This window comes from Schistocerca serialis, chromosome 4, assembly GCF_023864345.2.
Source record: "Schistocerca serialis cubense isolate TAMUIC-IGC-003099 chromosome 4, iqSchSeri2.2, whole genome shotgun sequence".
NCBI lineage: Eukaryota > Metazoa > Arthropoda > Insecta > Orthoptera > Acrididae > Schistocerca > Schistocerca serialis.
The window spans coordinates 317764354-317782961 of NC_064641.1; the positions used below are offsets into that span (position 1 = coordinate 317764354).

The 18608-nt window shown below is 43.5% G+C and overlaps 1 protein-coding gene across 1 annotated transcript in view; it reads left to right on the forward strand.

The window, feature by feature from the left end:
- The first annotated feature begins 3825 nt into the window (after window positions 1–3825).
- The window catches only part of LOC126474416 (trypsin-3-like), a 52892-nt gene continuing 38109 nt past the window's right edge, over window positions 3826–18608 (forward strand). The window contains exon 1 of the mRNA XM_050101885.1: window positions 3826–4236. Within this exon, the coding sequence (XP_049957842.1) occupies window positions 3826–4236 (411 nt within the window). The remainder of the gene's footprint in view (window positions 4237–18608) is intronic.

Genomic DNA, 18608 nt, shown 5'->3' on the forward strand with positions numbered 1-18608 from the left:
TCCCACAATAGTTCCTTTATCACTCGCATGTGAATACTTTACTAGTCCATTTAAACACTGCTGCTTTTTATAAAGTTCCTACACAGCTGAACTTTGCTATTGTTTTTTTTTACGTCCGATAAAGCACAAATTGCGGCGTGGCGGTTTTAAAAAGTTGGCTAGCACTGACTGAAGCAAGTGGCAAATTAAAATTCATCTACCTCAGGACGGCGTCTGCTCAATGTCCCTTCACTCGGCAATGTAGATACTTACAAGATGATGTGAAAGAAGTGTTGATGCAAAAGACCACCTACTATCTACAATTACTGAGACCTCGCAACTCTAGTTATGAAAGAAATTTCTGTAGAAATGCAGTTTTAAAAATTTTACTAGGTGGTAAGAAAATGGATTGACTTCTGGAAAGTAATGTTCAAAATTTCCTCACAAAATGTTTATTTTGTCCCTGATAGGCAAAGAAAAGGTACTATTCAGTCCATATTTAAACTTTTGGCTATTTCCTTCCAGTTCATAATTCATACAAACATTTCACATTCACAGCAGCCAGAAATCTGTCCAAACCCGACCTGACGAAGTTTTCACAGTCATTAATCTCACCACTAATATGAGTTATTACATTCAGTCCTTCTTGTGGATTTCTAAAAAAAAACCTGTTCGCAAAAAAATGCTCAGTGGTCGAATACTGAAACATGCCACGCAGATACTGTGAAGGCCAATATTTCACATGCAAATATGTGCCCAACAGATTTAGACAAAATCTTTGAAATTTTGCACAGCAGCTCTCAACAACTGCTATCGAATTAGCGACTCCCTTCTTCCAGCCTCACTCACAGTATAACTATCAGGTGACGAGCAGGAACCATCTCAATTCTGATTAGCTGACCATACTCGCTGCCAATCAGATTGCTCGCTCATGATCATACTCGCGCCAAAACTGTCCTGCACCAATCCTTACACACAGATGCATTTGCATCAATCTGACATATAAATATTAAAGTAATGTTTAATAAACGAAAACGAAAGACAATAATTCTGGAAATATTCTTTAGATACAGATTTTACTCCAGGTGACGTTCTGGTTGCTCTGTTACAATAGTAATCACACCTAGACTTACGTCAACAGCAAAGTAGGTAAATCCCCTAGGCTCATTTTTCCCGCGACAGGCTTGTGTAACTCTTGCAGGTTACTTAAGACATTATATAATGCAACATTAAAATTTGACGAATGTCCGACATACACACTCTCATTTACTCAAATTTACTCCCACAACAATATTAGACAGAAATAATAATTTTATATGAAGATATCTATTAGGTACATTACGTATGTAGATTGTGTACAGTTGACAGTGTTGGTCTCACGGTAAGCAGGCAAGGGATAAGTCCCTGCAGTCGCGCTATTCATCTGTGTCCTCAGTGGCTCAGCTGCCGGCACGGTAGCTCAGTATGTTCGGTCAGAGGGTTAGCTAACCTCTGTAATAAAAAAACTGAGTGAACGGATCAACGAGAAACATGAACGGGTGTCACCGGATGTTCGCCCTGAATGAATTGAACGAACAATATAGAACAAAATGAGATAAAAATAGATGGATAGAGCGTCTGCCATGTAAGCAGGAGATTCCGGGTTCGAGTCCCGGTCGGGGCACACATTTTCAGCTGTCCCCATCGAGGTATATCAACTACACCTGTCGGCAGCTGAGGGTTTCAATTAATAAAAATTTTGTCTGATTTTTATATTATGAAAACGAAAAATAATTAAAGTTTTGATATGAAAATTGAATTAATTAATTCTGCACAGTGAGAGTTCTGTTTATGCTTTTTTAAATGATACCAAAAGATAAACTATTATAGTTCGTAACTGAATTTAATTCCCTAAGTGTTGGTTTTTGACTTTCCAAGTAATTTTTTCTATCTCTGAAACTATGATAGTTACATTGTGAAATTTTTGTACAATCTTCTCCTGAATAACAAAAGGCAGTCTACCGATTTTGAAAATGATTGAATAATATTTAATATCGTTTATTTGTCTCCCGAGTAGGCAGCTAGATGTCAGCCCCCGAAGTTACCTGCAGCAAGCTATCCTAAAACAAACGTTCGCTCGGAACAACTTGGGACGCTGCAATAGGAGGGGGTTGATGTCGTATGCGGCAATGGGAGTGTTTTGTCTGATGGGGGTAACTGATCCAAGTACTGGAAACTGGGGGCAAGTGGCAGGACAGAGGTATCGGCGGGTTGAAGGACTGTGGGGAAGAGGGAGTAATCAAAGTGGGGATGTTGGTAATGGAGAAGACCTCTGAGGGGTGGGAAGCAAAATGGTTAACCTTACTGAGGTTGTCAGGGAAGGGGCCGTTGTTGTGGAGAAGAGGGTAATGTGGGTTGGGATGGATATCAGTAAGGCAATGGGCGGCAGACCAGTACTTGGAGCAGCTTGCAGGGAGGGTGGAGTTGAGGCATGTACATGTCTGGCATCAGTTTCAACGTTTCTTTGGTGTAAAGAAGTTTGGATGTGTCGATGTATTTTCCTGTGGCAGAGGAGTGTATTCTGTCCACGGGTATGGAGGAAGGAGAGGTAGAGCCTGTGGGATCACGGAGAAGAAGGAATGCCTGTGGAGGAAGAGTAGGGCAGTGAGGGTGGATGAGTTTGGTAGGAACAAGGGCCTCCACAGCGTCAGGTGTGGTGGAAGGTGAGGAGGTGGTTTCGCCCTGTGAGGCAATGGATTCCCAGTTCGCATCCCAGTCAACTCGGTAGTAGTCGAAGTCAGACATTAGAGGGGCAGCTGGGTGGGGGCTGCATCATGCAGTCATCACGTCATGGATATCTGGTACAAATTTGTTCTCCTTCAAATGTATAACATTGTATTAAATGGTACCTCAATTCGAGGAAGCATTTTGGAAAAAAATGCATCAATTTCTTTGTAATTTTTTTTAATAACCCTAAGCAGGTTCAAAAATATTCAAAATACTTTTAATTTGCTTAGAAAGTGTGCTGAATTACCTGATATCAACAAAAAAATCTGTAAAACATATACATTATAAACAGTGCCTGAAAGAAATAGGTGTTGATTTTTACATAATATTGTGTGAAATGTGAATCTGGTGCAAGCTGGAATAGAGAAGAAAAGGAACTTGTTGTGTTTTATATTGTGGACTTTACCACTAAACTAGGTCTGGGAACCAGCTGAACGCCATGATGAAACGAGAACTCAAAGAATACAGATCAGAAATGTGCGCAAGCGTATGCCAGTATCTTGACCACAACTAGAACACATTTAAAAAGAGGGAAGGATTAACTCGCACAGCAGAACCTCCATTACTCATTGAAGGAAAATCACATCAGGCGACAGTGATTAAGCGGATATTTTCAAAACTATTCTGTTGGAGGGATACAAACTTCAAATAAGAACGTGAACAACTCGTAAACAGAAGCATGGAAAACCTACTACCCACCCAAGACACTCTAGCTGAAGAGGAATCAAAACTTAGAGCTACAATGACGCAAGAAGGACTCGAACAATCATTACTAAAAGTCTGAAATCCGTACAGTCATTCGCTCATAATTAAAGGACCTGCACACGCTTAACGACAAATCTCGTTCAAGTGTTTTCCGTTTCTTCTTGTCATTTGGAGATCACTATCATTAAGAGTCGCTTGGTTGATCGTATCGTCTGTGGTCATAAAATGACGCATTCCTGAAACCCGAAGTGTCGCTTTCCGTGATGTAGCCTCTTAACTTGGTAGTTGTTCTTGACTTGTTTACGCTACAGAAGCGGTCCCTTTGGAGTATGTCAGATAGCTGATAAGAGCGGCTCATATAACAATCGTAGTGCTATGCAGTACCAGCCAGAGATGAAGTCAGCCATTGCTTTGTTGCTGTTAGCTGCCGCGTGCAGTGCTGCGCCCTCCGTGAGGCACCGCCCCCTGGGACGCCGTCCCGGCGGGCGTATAATCTCTGGTGATCTCGTGGACGTCTCGCAGCACCCGTATATGGTCTCGTTGCAGTATCTGAACAAACACGCCTGCGGCGGCTCCATCATAAGTTCCTCGTATGTGCTGACTGCTGCACACTGCATCTATGGCGTCAGCTGGAGTTATTTCTCAGTTCGGGCAGGAAGCTCAACGCGCGAGAGCGGTGGGACCGTGTACGAGGCCTCTGGTGTTTTCTGGCATAGCGGCTTCAACCTCGCCACGGGAGAGTACGACATCGGCTTCGTCGGGTTCTCCGACCCTATCTCATTTCAGGTATGAAAACCAGAATATCTTACGATCATTTCCAAACTCTAATGAGGTTTCCTGTGTCACGCTGAAACGTGTCTGCCTCTCCCCTTCCCCCCCGCCTTTTCATTAAACCGTTTCTGTGGTAATTTGATTATGTTTCGAGTGTATCCAACAGAAATTATAAAATTTTGAATAAGGCTGCCATTTCCGAAGAAATCTGACACCGATTACTTGGCAGAAAATCCTGAGAAATTTTGGTCTTACGTCAAAGCGGTAGGTGGATCAAAACAAAATGTCCAGACTCTCTGTGACCAAAATCGTACTGAAACGGAGGATGACAGACTAAAGGCCGAATTACTAAATGTCTTATTCCAAAGCTGTTTCACAGACGAAGACTGCACTGTAGTTCCTTCTCTAGATTGTCGCACAGATGACAAAGTGGTAGATATCGAAATAGACGACAGAGGGATAGAGAAACAATTAAAATCGCTCAAAAGAGGAAAGGCCGATGGACCTGATGGGATACCAGTTCGATTTTACACAGAGTACGCGAAGGAACTTGCCCCCCTTCTTGCAGCGGTGTACCGTAGGTCTCTAAAAGAGCGTAGCGTTCCAAAGGATTGGAAAAGAGCACAGGTCATCCCCGTTTTCAAGAAGGCACGTCGAACAGATGTGCAGAACTATAGACCTATATCTCTAACGTCGATCAGTTGTAGAATTTTGGAACACCTATTATGTTCGAGTATAATGACTTTTCTGGAGACTAGAAATCTACTCTGTAGGAATTAGCAAGGGTTTCGAAAAAGACGGTCGTGTGGAACCCACCTCGCGCTATTCGTCCACGAGACTCAGAGGGCCATAGACACGGGTTCACAGGTAGATGCAGTGTTTCTTGACTTCCGCAAGGCGTTCGATACAGTTCCCCACAGTCGTTTTGCCGGGATGGTTCCTCTGAAAGGGCACGGCCGACTTCCTTCCCCATCCTTCCCTAATCCGATGAGACCGATGACCACGTTGTCTGGTCTCCTTCCCCAAACCAACCAACCAACCCACAGTCGTTTAATGAACAAAGTAAGAGCGTATGGACTATCAGACCAGTTGTGTGATTGGATTGAAGAGTTCCAAGATAACAGAACGGAGCACGTCATTCTCAATTGAGAGAAGTCTTCCGAAGTAAGAGTGATTTCAGGTGTGCCGCAGGAGAGTGTCATAGGACCGTTGATATTCACAATATACATAAATGACCTTGTGGATGACATCGGAAGTTCACTGAGGCTTTTTGCAGATGATGCTGTGGTGTATCTAGAAGTTGTAACAATCGAAAATTGTACTGAAATGAACGAGGATCTGCAGCGAATTGACGCATGGTGCAGGGAATGGCAATTGAATCTCAATGCAGACAAGTGTGATGTGCTGCGAATACATAGAAAGATAGATCCCTTATCATTTAGCTACAAAACAGCAGGTCAACAACTGGAAGCAGTTAATTCCATAAATTATCTGGGAGTACGCATTAGGAGTGATTTAAAATGGAATGATCATATAAAGTTGATCGTTGGTAAAGCAGATGCCAGACTGAGATTCACTGGAAGAATCCTAAGGAAATGCAATCCGAAAACAAAGGAAGTAGGTTACAGTACGCTTATTCGCCCAACGCTTGAATACTGCTCAGCAGTGTGGGATCCGTACCAGACAAGGTTGATAGAAGAGATAGAGAAGATCCAACGGAGAGCAGCGCGCTTCGTTGCAGGATCATTTAGTAATCGCGGAAGCGTTACGGAGATGATAGATAAACTCCAGTGGTAGACTCTGCAGGAGAGACGCTCAGTAGCTCGGTACGGGCTTTTGTTAAAGTTTCGAGAACATACCTTCACCGAAGAGTCAAGCAGTATATTGCTCCCTCCTAAGTATATCTCGCGAAGAGACCATGAGGATAAAATCAGAGAGATTAGAGCCCACACAGAGCCAGAGCGAGAGCACCAGCAGCAGCGAGTACTGTTTGTATAAAGCGTTTATTTTGCATTTTGTTTACGACCTTCCACTAAGGAAGGGATTCTATTTGTGTTTATCTGCTCTGCATAGTAACTAACAGTTCTTGATAAAACTTTACGTAGTTTTCGTGTTAGATTTCTTAGTGTTTTCTTGATCGTTTAGAACAGAAAGCGCCCTAAAACCGTCTTTTGTTTGTTTCGCGGCCGTTAGCCACTAGTCACTTGAATCAGCAGTTGTCTTGTGACAGCCAGAGCGAGAGCACCAGCAGCAGCGAGTACTGTTTGTATAAAGCGTTTTTGTACTTATTTGCTGCGCTTAGCTTTTAAATAGTTTTTCTGGGAAAACCTAGCGTAGTTTTCGCGTCTCGTATTTCAGTGAGTGTTTCTTGATTATCAGAGTAGCTCATCAGAAGATTATCTTGGGAATTTGTTACCGTATAGAGTAGGGTAAACATAGTCATGTGTAGGGGCTGTGGTTGTTGTGAGCGGACGCAAGGAGAATTGGCCACTCTTCGGGGGCAGGTGGAGGCTTTGTCTGTTAGGCTCATCGAGCTCGAGGCGCAGGCGTCGGCTCGTAGTGGCGTTGGGGCAACTGTGGTGAGACCTATGCCTACTTCGGTGGCCTTGGAATCACATGGAACCCCTGATGTCGCTGCGTCTTCCGGCAGTGAGCATCTTACCGGTCAGCCATCACTCCAGGGTGAATGGCGGACAGTGGTGGGCTCGCGCGTGCCTGGCCGAAAGGCGAAGGTGGGATCTGGCCGCGTGGCAGCTGCCTTACCCCTTTCCAACAGGTACGGGGTGCTTCCTAGTGGTGATGACATCGTTTCCGAGCCACCACAGGATGCCTCGCCTGTTGGGCCAGTGGCCGATTCTCCGGCAAGGTCCCGACAGTCACAGAGGGCGGGCCTATTAGTTATAGGGAGCTCCAACGTTAGGCGGGTTATGGAGCCCCTCAGGAAAATAGCGGGTAGGTCGGGGAAGAATGCCAGTGTGCACTCGGTGTGCTTGCCGGGGGGTCTCGTCCGTAATGTGGAGGAGGCCCTTCCGGCAGCTATTGAACGCACTGGGTGTGACCGGCTGCAGATAGTAGCACATGTCGGAACGAATGACGCCTGCCGCTTGGGTTCTGAGGCCATCCTTGGTTCCTTCCGGCGGCTGGCTGATTTGGTGAAGACGACCAGCATCGCACGCGGAGTGCAAGCTGAGCTTAATATCTGCAGCATAGTGCCCAGAGTCGATCGCGGTCCTCTGGTTTGGAGCCGTGTGGAGGGTCTAAACCAGAGGCTCAGACGACTCTGCGACTATAATGGTTGCAAATTCATCGACCTCCGTTATTGGGTGGAGAACTGTAGGGCCCCCCTAGAAAGGTCAGGCGTGCACTACACACCGGAAGCAGCTACTAGGGTAGCAGAGTACGTGTGGCGTGCACACGGGGGTTTTTTAGGTTAGAGGGACCCCCCCTTGGGCGAAACGATAAAATACCTGACGGCTTACCAGAGAGGACATTATCATCGTTGATAAAGAACGTCCGTCCTCAGAGACCAAAAACAGGAAAAGTTAACGTAATATTGGTAACCTGCAGGAGTATCCAGGGCAAGGTTCCTGAATTAGTATCTCTTATTGAAGGATATAGTGCGCATATAGTATTAGGAACGGTAAGTTGGTTAAAACCGGAAGTGAACAGTAACGAAATCCTAGACACAGAATGGAATATATACCGCAAGGATAGGATAAACGCCAATGGTGGAGGAGTATTTATAGCAGTAAAGAATTCAATAATATCCAGTGAAGTTATTAGCGAATGCGAATGTGAAATAATCTGGGTTAAGTTAGGTATCAAAGGTGGGTCAGATATGATAGTCGGATGCTTCTATAGACCACCTGCATCAGCAACCGTAGTAGTTGAGCGCCTCAGAGAGAACCTGCAGAACGTCGTGAAGAAGTTTCGTGATCATACTATTGTAATAGGGGGAGACTTCAGTCTACCAGGTATAGAATGGGATAGTCACACAATCAGAACTGGAGCCAGGGACAGAGACTCTTGTGACATTATCCTGACTGCCTTGTCCGAGAATTACTTCGAGCAGATACACTCCTGGAAATGGAAAAAAGAACACATTGACACCGGTGTGTCAGACCCACCATACTTGCTCCGGACACTGCGAGAGGGCTGTACAAGCAATGATCACACGCACGGCACAGCGGACACACCAGGAACCGCGGTGTTGGCCGTCGAATGGCGCTAGCGGCGCAGCATTTGTGCACCGCCGCCGTCAGTGTCAGCCACTTTGCCGTGGCATACGGAGCTCCATCGCAGTCGTTAACACTGGTAGCATGCCGCGACAGCGTGGACGTGAACCGTATGTGCAGATGACGGACTTTGAGCGAGGGCGTATAGTGGGCATGCGAGAGGTCGGGTGGACGTACCGCCGAATTGCTCAACACGTGGGGCGTGAGGTCTCCACAGTACATCGATGTTGTCGCCAGTGGTCGGCGGAAGGTGCACGTGCCCGTCGACCTGGGACTGGACCGCAGCGACGCACGGATGCACGCCAAGACCGTAGGATCCTACGCAGTGCCGTAGGGGACCGCACCGCCACTTCCCAGCAAATTAGGGACACTGTTGCTCCTGGGGTATCGGCGAGGACCATTCGCAACCGTCTCCATGAAGCTGGGCTACGGTCCCGCACACCGTTAGGCCGTCTTCCGCTCACGCCCCAACATCGTGCAGCCCGCCTCCAGTGGTGTCGCGACAGGCGTGAATGGAGGGACGAATGGAGACGTGTCGTCTTCAGCGATGAGAGTCGCTTCTGCCTTGGTGCCAATGATGGTCGTATGCGTGTTTGGCGCCGTGCAGGTGAGCGCCACAATCAGGACTGCATACGACCGAGGCACACAGGGCCAACACCCGGCATCATGGTGTGGGGAGCGATCTCCTACACTGGCCGTACACCACTGGTGATCGTCGAGGGGACACTGAATAGTGCACGGTACATCCAAACCGTCATCGAACCCATCGTTCTACCATTCCTAGACCGGCAAGGGAACTTGCTGTTCCAACAGGACAATGCACGTCCGCATGTATCCCGTGCCACCCAACGTGCTCTAGAAGGTGTAAGTCAACTACCCTGGCCAGCAAGATCTCCGAATCTGTCCCCCATTGAGCATGTTTGGGACTGGATGAAGCGTCGTCTCACGCGGTCTGCACGTCCAGCACGAACGCTGGTCCAACTGAGGCGCCAGGTGGAAATGGCATGGCAAGCCGTTCCACAGGACTACATCCAGCATCTCTACGATCGTCTCCATGGGAGAATAGCAGCCTGCATTGCTGCGAAAGGTGGATATACACTGTACTAGTGCCGACAATGTGCATGCTGTGTTGCCTGTGTCTATGTGCCTGTGGTTCTGTCAGTGTGATCATGTGATGTATCTGACCCCAGGAATGTGTCAATAAAGTTTCCCCTTCCTGGGACAATGAATTCACGGTGTTCTTATTTCAATTTCCAGGAGTGTAGTTAGAGAACCAACTCGTGAAGCTAACGTTTTAGACCTCATAGCAACAAATAGACCGGAACTTTTCGACTCCGTGAATGTAGAAGAGGGTATCAGTGATCATAAGTCAGTGGTTGCATCAATGACTACAAGTGTAATAAGAAATGCCAAGAAAGGAAGGAAAATATATTTGCTTAACAAGAGTGATAGGGCACAAATCGCAGAATATCTGAGTGACCACCATCAAACGTTCATTTCTGAGGAAGAGGATATGGAACAAAAATGGAAAAAATTCAGAAACATCGTCCAGTACGCCTTAGATAAGTTCGTACCGACTAAGGTCCAAAGCGAGGGGAAAGATCCACCGTGGTATAACAATCATGTACGAAAGGTACTACGGAAACAAAGAAAGCTTCATCATAGGTTTAAGAGTAGTCGAATCATAGCTGATAAGGAAAAGCTGAACGAAGCGAAAAAGAGCGTAAAGAGAGCAATGAGAGAAGCATTCAACGAATTCGAACATAAAACATTGGCAAACAATCTAAACAAGAACCCTAAAAAGTTTTGGTCATATGTAAAATCGGTAAGCGGATCTAAATCCCCTATTCAGTCACTCGTTGACCACGATGGCACCGAAACAGAGGACGACCGAAGAAAGGCAGAAATACTGAATTCAGTGTTCCGAAACTGTTTCACTGCGGAAAATCGTAACACGGTCCCTGACTTCAGCCGTCGCACGGACGCCAAAATGGAAAATATTGAAATAAACGATATCGGAATTGAAAAACAACTGCTATCACTTAGTAGCGGAAAAGCATCCGGACCAGACGAGATACCCTTAAGATTCTACAGTGATTATGCTAAAGAACTTGCCCCCTTTCTATCAGCAATTTATCGTAGATCGCTGGAAGAACGTAAAGTACCTAGCGACTGGAAGAAAGCGCAGGTCGTTCCCATTTTCAAGAAGGGTCATAAATCAGATGCGAATAATTATAGGCCTATTTCGCTTACGTCAATCTGTTGTAGAATAATGGAACATGTTTTGTGTTCTCGTATTATGACGTTCTTAGATAATACAAATCTCCTTCATCATAACCAACATGGATTCCGCAAACAGAGATCATGTGAAACTCAGCTCGCCCTATTTGCCCAAGAAATTCACAGTGCCGTAGACACTGGCGAGCAGATTGATGCCGTATTCCTGGACTTCAGGAAGGCATTTGATACGGTTCCGCACTTACGTTTAGTGAAAAAAATACGAGCTTACGGAATATCGGACCAGGTTTGTGATTGGATTCAGGATTTCCTAGAAGAAAGAACACAACATGTCATTCTTAACGGTTCAAAATCTGCAGATGTAGAGGTAATTTCGGGAGTACCGCAGGGAAGCGTGATAGGACCTTTATTGTTTACAATATACATAAATGACTTAGTTGACAACATCGGTAGCTCCGTGAGGCTATTTGCAGATGACACGGTTGTCTACAAGAAAGTAGCAACATCAGAAGACTCGTACGTACTCCAGGAGGACCTGCAGAGGATTAATGCATGGTGCGACAGCTGGCAGCTTTCCCTAAACGTAGATAAATGTAATATAATGCGCATACATAGGGGCAGAAATCCATTCCAGTACGATTATGCCATAGGTGGTAAATCATTGGAAGCGGTAACGACCGTAAAATACTTAGGAGTTACTATCCGGAGCGATCTGAAGTGGAATGATCACATAAAACAAATAGTGGGAAAAGCAGGCGCCAGGTTCTACATCTACATCTACATCTACATCTACATTGATACTCCGCAAGCCACCCAACGGTGTGTGGCGGAGGGCACTTTACGTGCCACTGTCATTACCTCCCTTTCCTGTTCCAGTCACGTATGGTTCGCGGGAAGAACGACTGTCTGAAAGCCTCCGTGCGCGCTCTAATCTCTCTAATTTTACATTCGTGATCTCCTCGGGAGGTATAAGTAGGGGGAAGCAATATATTCGATACCTCATCCAGAAACGCACCCTCTCGAAACCTGGACAGCAAGCTACACCGCGATGCAGAGCGCCTCTCTTGCAGAGTCTGCCACTTGAGTTTATTAAACATCTCCGTAACGCTATCACGGTTACCAAATAACCCGGTGACGAAACGCGCCGCTCTTCTTTGGATCTTTTCTATCTCCTCCGTCAACCCGACCTGGTACGGATCCCACACTGATGAGCAATACTCAAGTATAGGTCGAACGAGTGTTTTGTAAGCCACCTCCTTTGTTGATGGACTACATTTTCTAAGCACTCTCCCAATGAATCTCAACCTGGTACCCGCCTTACCAACAATTAATTTTATATGATCATTCCACTTCAAATCGTTCCGTACGCATACTCCCAGATATTTTACAGAAGTAACTGCTACCAGTGTTTGTTCCGCTATCATATAATCATACAATAAAGGATCCTTCTTCCTATGTATTCGCAATACATTACATTTGTCTATGTTAAGGGTCAGTTGCCACTCCCTGCACCAAGTGCCTATCCGCTGCAGATCTTCCTGTATTTCGCTACAATTTTCTAATGCAGCAACTTCTCTGTATACTACAGCATCATCAGCGAAAAGCCGCATGGAACTTCCGACACTATCTACTAAGTCATTTATATATATTGTGAAAAGCAATGGTCCCATAACACTCCCCTGTGGCACGCCAGAGGTTACTTTAACGTCTGTAGACGTCTCTCCATTGATAACAACATGCTGTGTTCTGTTTGCTAAAAACTCTTCAATCCAGCCACACAGCTGGTCTGATATTCCGTAGGCTCTTACTTTGTTTATCAGGCGACAGTGTGGAACTGTATCGAACGCCTTCCGGAAGTCAAGAAAAATAGCATCTACCTGGGAGCCTGTATCTAATATTTTCTGGGTCTCATGAACAAATAAGGCGAGTTGGGTCTCACACGATCGCTGTTTCCGGAATCCATGTTGATTCCTACATAGTAGATTCTGGGTTTCCAGAAATGACATGATACGCGAGCAAAAAACATGTTCTAAAATTCTACAAGAGATCGACGTAAGAGATATAGGTCTATAGTTTTGCGCATCTGCTCGACGACCCTTCTTGAAGACTGGGACTATCTGTGCTCTTTTCCAATCATTTGAGATTCATAGGAAGAATTCTAAGAAAATGTGACTCATCGACGAAAGAAGTAGCTTACAAAACGCTTGTTCGTCCGATTCTCGAGTATTGCTCATCAGTATGGGACCCTTACCAGGTTGGATTAATAGAAGAGATAGACATGATCCAGCGAAAAGCAGCGCGATTCGTCATGGGGACATTTAGTCAGCGCGAGAGCGTTACGGAGATGCTGAACAAGCTCCAGTGGCGGACACTTCAAGAAAGGCGTTACGCAATACGGAGAGGTTTATTATCGAAATTACGAGAGAGCACATTCCGGGAAGAGATGGGCAACATATTACTACCGCCCACATATATCTCGCGTAATGATCACAACGAAAAGATCCGAGAAATTAGAGCAAATACGGAGACTTACAAGCAGTCGTTCTTCCCACGCACAATTCGTGAATGGAACAGGGAAGGGGGGATCAGATAGTGGTACAATAAGTACCCTCCGCCACACACCGTAAGGTGGCTCGCGGAGTATAGATGTAGATGTAGATGTAGATACCGACAATCCTTCTTTCCACGAACAATACGAGACTGGAATAGAAGGGAGAACCGATAGAGGTACTCAAGGTACCCTCCGCCACACACCGTCAGGTGGCTTGCGGAGTATGCATGTAGATGTAGATGAGATGTAGAAGATGTGTTCAACAATCTGTTTTAAAAATAACTTGTTCCTCTCCTAGTACTCTGCTGCTATTATACTTTATGCTGTCTCAGTTGATAATTAGTGCAATCGCTCGCGTGAAGTACTAATAGGAAAGGAGTGTCATAATGATCGGCTTGGCCATAACAACTCATGCGTAATGATTTAAGATAATTAATAATTACGGTCACCAGCCCATAGGGCATTTACTGCTCGATAAATTAGTAATGGCCTGAACAGCAGTCGCTTGAAACAATATTGAAATAATCGCAGGGCAGCACAAGGTGTACACAGGCATAGTTGAAACTCCAAGAAAAAAATAAAAATAAGTGATTACTGCCAGAAATAACTTAAGATAATATAATATAGTTAAATGAAATAATTAGGAATGTGCTATGAAATACACGACACTCAGTTTCGTAGAAGTGTAGCTCGTTATTGTTACGACAAAACTTACGGAACCTCACGCTGCTGGTAACTAGATATTTGCATTTCTGAGAAAACATAAATTAATTGAAGTTTAACAAAATATTTTCTAGTAGAATTCTTCATCACTTTTGAAAGTTAATTGGACTGGAAACTAATCATGTGCTTGATTATGGGAACTGCAACACATACCGATAATGAACTTTGAACCAAGCCCATACACTCAAGGGTAATGATATTCAGAAATTATTATGTGCAACTGCTAATTAAATTTTATTCTAAAACTCAAAGTGAACAGTGCCTCTGATTGTTATGCAAGAAAACTGTTAGCTAAAAGCGGCATTTCTACCGGTTGCATTTAACTAAATTTTAAATAGAAAAGTAAACTGACAGACTTACAATTTACTTATTCAGTTCTTTTCATCCACTCAGGACACTCGGATTAGCACACATAGGAAAGGTTTGGACCCTATCTAGGTTACGATGACTTAGATTAAAGAGTGTAGTAGGAAAATGTTATTGTCACACTTATTATTTGGGAAATGATCAGAATCAAGTCACTGGGAAATTTCTCACAATATCTACATAACGCGAATGATTGTATAATATCTTGCAGCTTTTTGTAGTCGTCGAAATGCTGTAGTCGGCGTAGGCGACAATGTTCCAACAACTCCAACTTCGACGAGCGCACTCGCATTAACCACAGCAGATTTAGGGCCACGATCTCGCTGTATAGGTGTTTCCTTAATCTGCTCGCACCCGCCATGGAACAGTGCCTCGCAGTATATTATATTAAGTGGCTTCACATAACCGTAGCCACATAGAGCACGCCACTTGCGCGTGAAACTTCTTCCATCACTCAGCCCTCAGTGGATGTCTTCAACCTCGCTTGTTCTCTGACGTCGCGTCTGTCATTGTCAGTTATCCAGTATCATTACAATGTCTGATATTAAGAAATATGCATTACATAACACAACATCTGACGTATTTACAGTTCAAATAAATGCTAAACATTACAATTTTTCATAATATAGATTACACAGTACATAAACTGGCGAAAACTTATCTGTCCTTTTGTATTCTATGCATCACAAGATCAGAATCTATGATTTTACAGTTCAGTAAGTCTGGTAACAGACCAGATAAAAATTAGGTAGCATTACAACTACCGTGGCAGACATATAAACAACCCAAAACAAATTTGGTACCATGCCAAGGCTTTCTATCTCAACATGGAATACGCAAAACTGACTTACAGCAAATTATAGTCATTCCTTAACAAATTAACGAATTGATCATTGTTGATACACCTAGGAATGGAACACTACGAAAAGACAGAAAGCATAAATGAAACTTTCATTATTTCTTAACCATTTTTCTATTACTAACACCATCGTACAAATTCATGATGGTGTAATATATAAACATAAAATTAAAGCATATAGGATGTATTGAGCTAAGAACAGAGGAAGTAATTTGTCAATAAACAATAACCTTAGTGCCGAAAAATCCTTTGTGTCTAAGGTCGCCGGCCGGTGTGGCCGAGGGGTTCTAGGCGCTTCAGTCTGGAACCGCGCAACCGCTACAGTCGCAGGCTCGAATCCTGTATCGGGCTTGGATGTGTGTGATGTTCTTAGGTTAGTTAGGTTTAAGTAGTTCTAAGTTCTAGGGGACTCATGACATCAGATATTGAGTCCCATAGTGCTCAGAGCCATTTTTTTTGCCTAAAGCCAAAGGCTACAATAGAGCTCAAGCTTATCTCAGTTTTCAGAGAGCAAGCCTATAATTTTATTCCTAGTGTTGAGGTTCAGGCCCTGTTTGCTATTAGTAAGCTGCCAGAAGAGAAGCCGTTTACTTAAATGGTTCAAATGGCTCTGAGCACTATGGGACTTAACACCTGTGGTCCTCAGTCCCCTAGAACTTAGAACTACTTAAACCTAACTAACCTAAGGACATCACACACATCCATGCCCGAAGCAGGATTCGAACCTGCGACCATAGCGGTCACGCGGTTTCAGACTGAAGCGCCTAGAACCGCACGGCCACACCGGCCGGCCCGTTTACTTAATTTCGGTACGGAAGAGGTATACAGGGTGTTACAAAAAGGTACGACCAAACTTTCAGGAAACATTCCTCACACACAAAGAAAGAAAATATGTTATGTGGACATGTGTCCGGAAACGCTTACTTTCCATGTTAGAGCTCATTTTATTACTTCTCTTCAAATCACATTAATCATGGAATGGAAACACACAGCAACAGAACATACCAGCGTGACTTCAAACACTTTGTTACAGGAAATGTTCAAAATGTCCTCCGTTAGCGAGGATACATGCATCCACCCTCCGTCGCATGGAATCCCTGATGCGCTGATGCAGCCCTGGAGAATGGCGTATTGTATCACAGTCGTCCACAATACGAGCACGAAGAGTCTCTACATTTGGTACCGAGGTCACGTAGACAAGAGCTTTCAATTGCCCCCATAAATGAAAGTCAAGAGGGTTGAGGTCAGGAGAGCGTGGAGGCCATAGATTGGTCCGCCTCTACCAATCCATCGGTCACCGAATCTGTTGTTGAGAAGCATACGAACACTTCGACTGAAATGCGCAGGAGCTCCATCGTGCATGAACCACATGTTGTGTCGTACTTGTAAAGGCACATGTTGTAGCAGCACAGGTAGAGTATCCCATATGAAATCATGATAACGTGTTCCATTGAGCGTTGGTGGACGAAACTAAAATGAGCTCTAAGATGGAAATTACAAGTTTCCGGACACATGTCCACATGACATCTTTTCTTTATTTGTGTGTGAGGAATGTTTCCTGAAAGTTTGGCCGTACCTTTTTGTAACACCCTATATATTCCTGTCATGGTCATGGGCATTCATCTGCACTGTATGGTAACAGAATAGATAATGCGTTGAAAAACTCAAAAGCAAAGATCTGATGAGAATAGTTCTGTCGAAAACGGCCATTCAATAAAATGTTTTTTTTTTTTATTTTTTATTTTTTTTTTTTTTTAGCGGTCTTTGCTCATGACGTTTTATTTAGTTACCAAACAGTAGAGGTAATTCCCATCATTATTCTGACTTGTTTCTTAAAACTGGAAACTATTAACTTCGATGATTTAATTGTCGCTGCTTTATCAGGTAAAAAAATGAGTAGTGAAGGAGAAAACAAAGGATGATGATCAAAGCTACATGGAATTAAGGATTAAAAAGGGTTAATTGCTTTGCCTGATAAGGGAAGGTTCTTTGTTTCTCTCTCGGTTCGAGACAATTTTTCAAGCAGTCAGAAAGTTCATCACAGTGTACACTCCATTGCACAACTGTTGAATCATTGTAATCAAGACAAATGAAAATATACTTTTACCTTTGTTCCACAAGTCCTTCTTGCACAGGTCTAGATTTCACTTTCCGACAAGTCCATCTCCAGAGCACATTGTTTCAGCGATGTTATTACACAATAATGTTCTATCATCAATCGAATTATCTACAACCAACACAAAATATAAATTATAGTTCTGAGTACACTGAACATCAAACACGAAAGAAATAATAATAAACAATTACGAATGTTACGGCATACGAATTACAACGCCAGTTATCAGTGCACCATGTTAGCATTGTTTATTACAGAACACAGAGGATGGAAATTTATCAATGTTTTTGAGCTATTCCCACAATATTTCAAGATGGTATGTTACTATGAAGTACATGAACCATAGAGTGGTACTACACAGGGCTTAGGGAATCAGAGGTGACCCCTTCCACTATTTCAGCATTATGTAGAAAAGACAAGCTAGGAAATTGGAATGCTAATTCAACTGCTTTGGTGTTTAATCCAAGACTCAATGTATTTAGAAATATATCATAGATTCTTTGCTGACTGTGTATTCATCGCTCAGAATGCAGTGATGACACATCTGAAATACTGTAACACAAAAGAATCGTATAGAACATAAATTGCAGGTCGTTTCACATTTCCTTACATTAATAGTGCTCCGTGGATACCACAGATAGTGGCATCTTGGAACAGAAACAAGTCAAAGAAATCGATGTAATTTTTAAGTACAGTACAATGTAATGACTTACACTGATGAAAATTATTGTATTATAGTGCTAGTTCTAACTGCAAAATTACCTAAAATATTAAATTATGAGTTTCTATAAAAATTCTCTTTAGTGGAGTAGAAGTTGTCCAATAGAAAACTCTTTTATTGAATCTTACAATCCATCATATTATCTACATTTCATTTAACATGCTCCTGCAAGTCACTGAATACATGCATCCCCTTGTTCTGACTAACTTAAGTTAACCCCTTGAAGACTTTTGAGAGATATTTTTGGTCCTATTGTGTTATATATGATGTATGTTGTGAAGAAATTGTTAAAATAACAAGTTTCTTTGAACAGGTCTTGGCAGGATATTCCAAAATTAAAAGCAGGTATCACTGATATACCATTCTCCTTTGTTTAAAAAGATATTGACCCTTCAGGTTCAGTATTCCCAAAACATAATTAGATAACCCATTACAGATTGAGAATATGCAGAATAAACTAACTTCTTCAATTTAAAATCACCTATAGTAGTCATCATGCATACTACAAAAGTAGCTGAAAGTATGGTGCACCATCAATCCTAAGCCATCAGTTTCACAAAAAACGTTGTGCTCTGTAT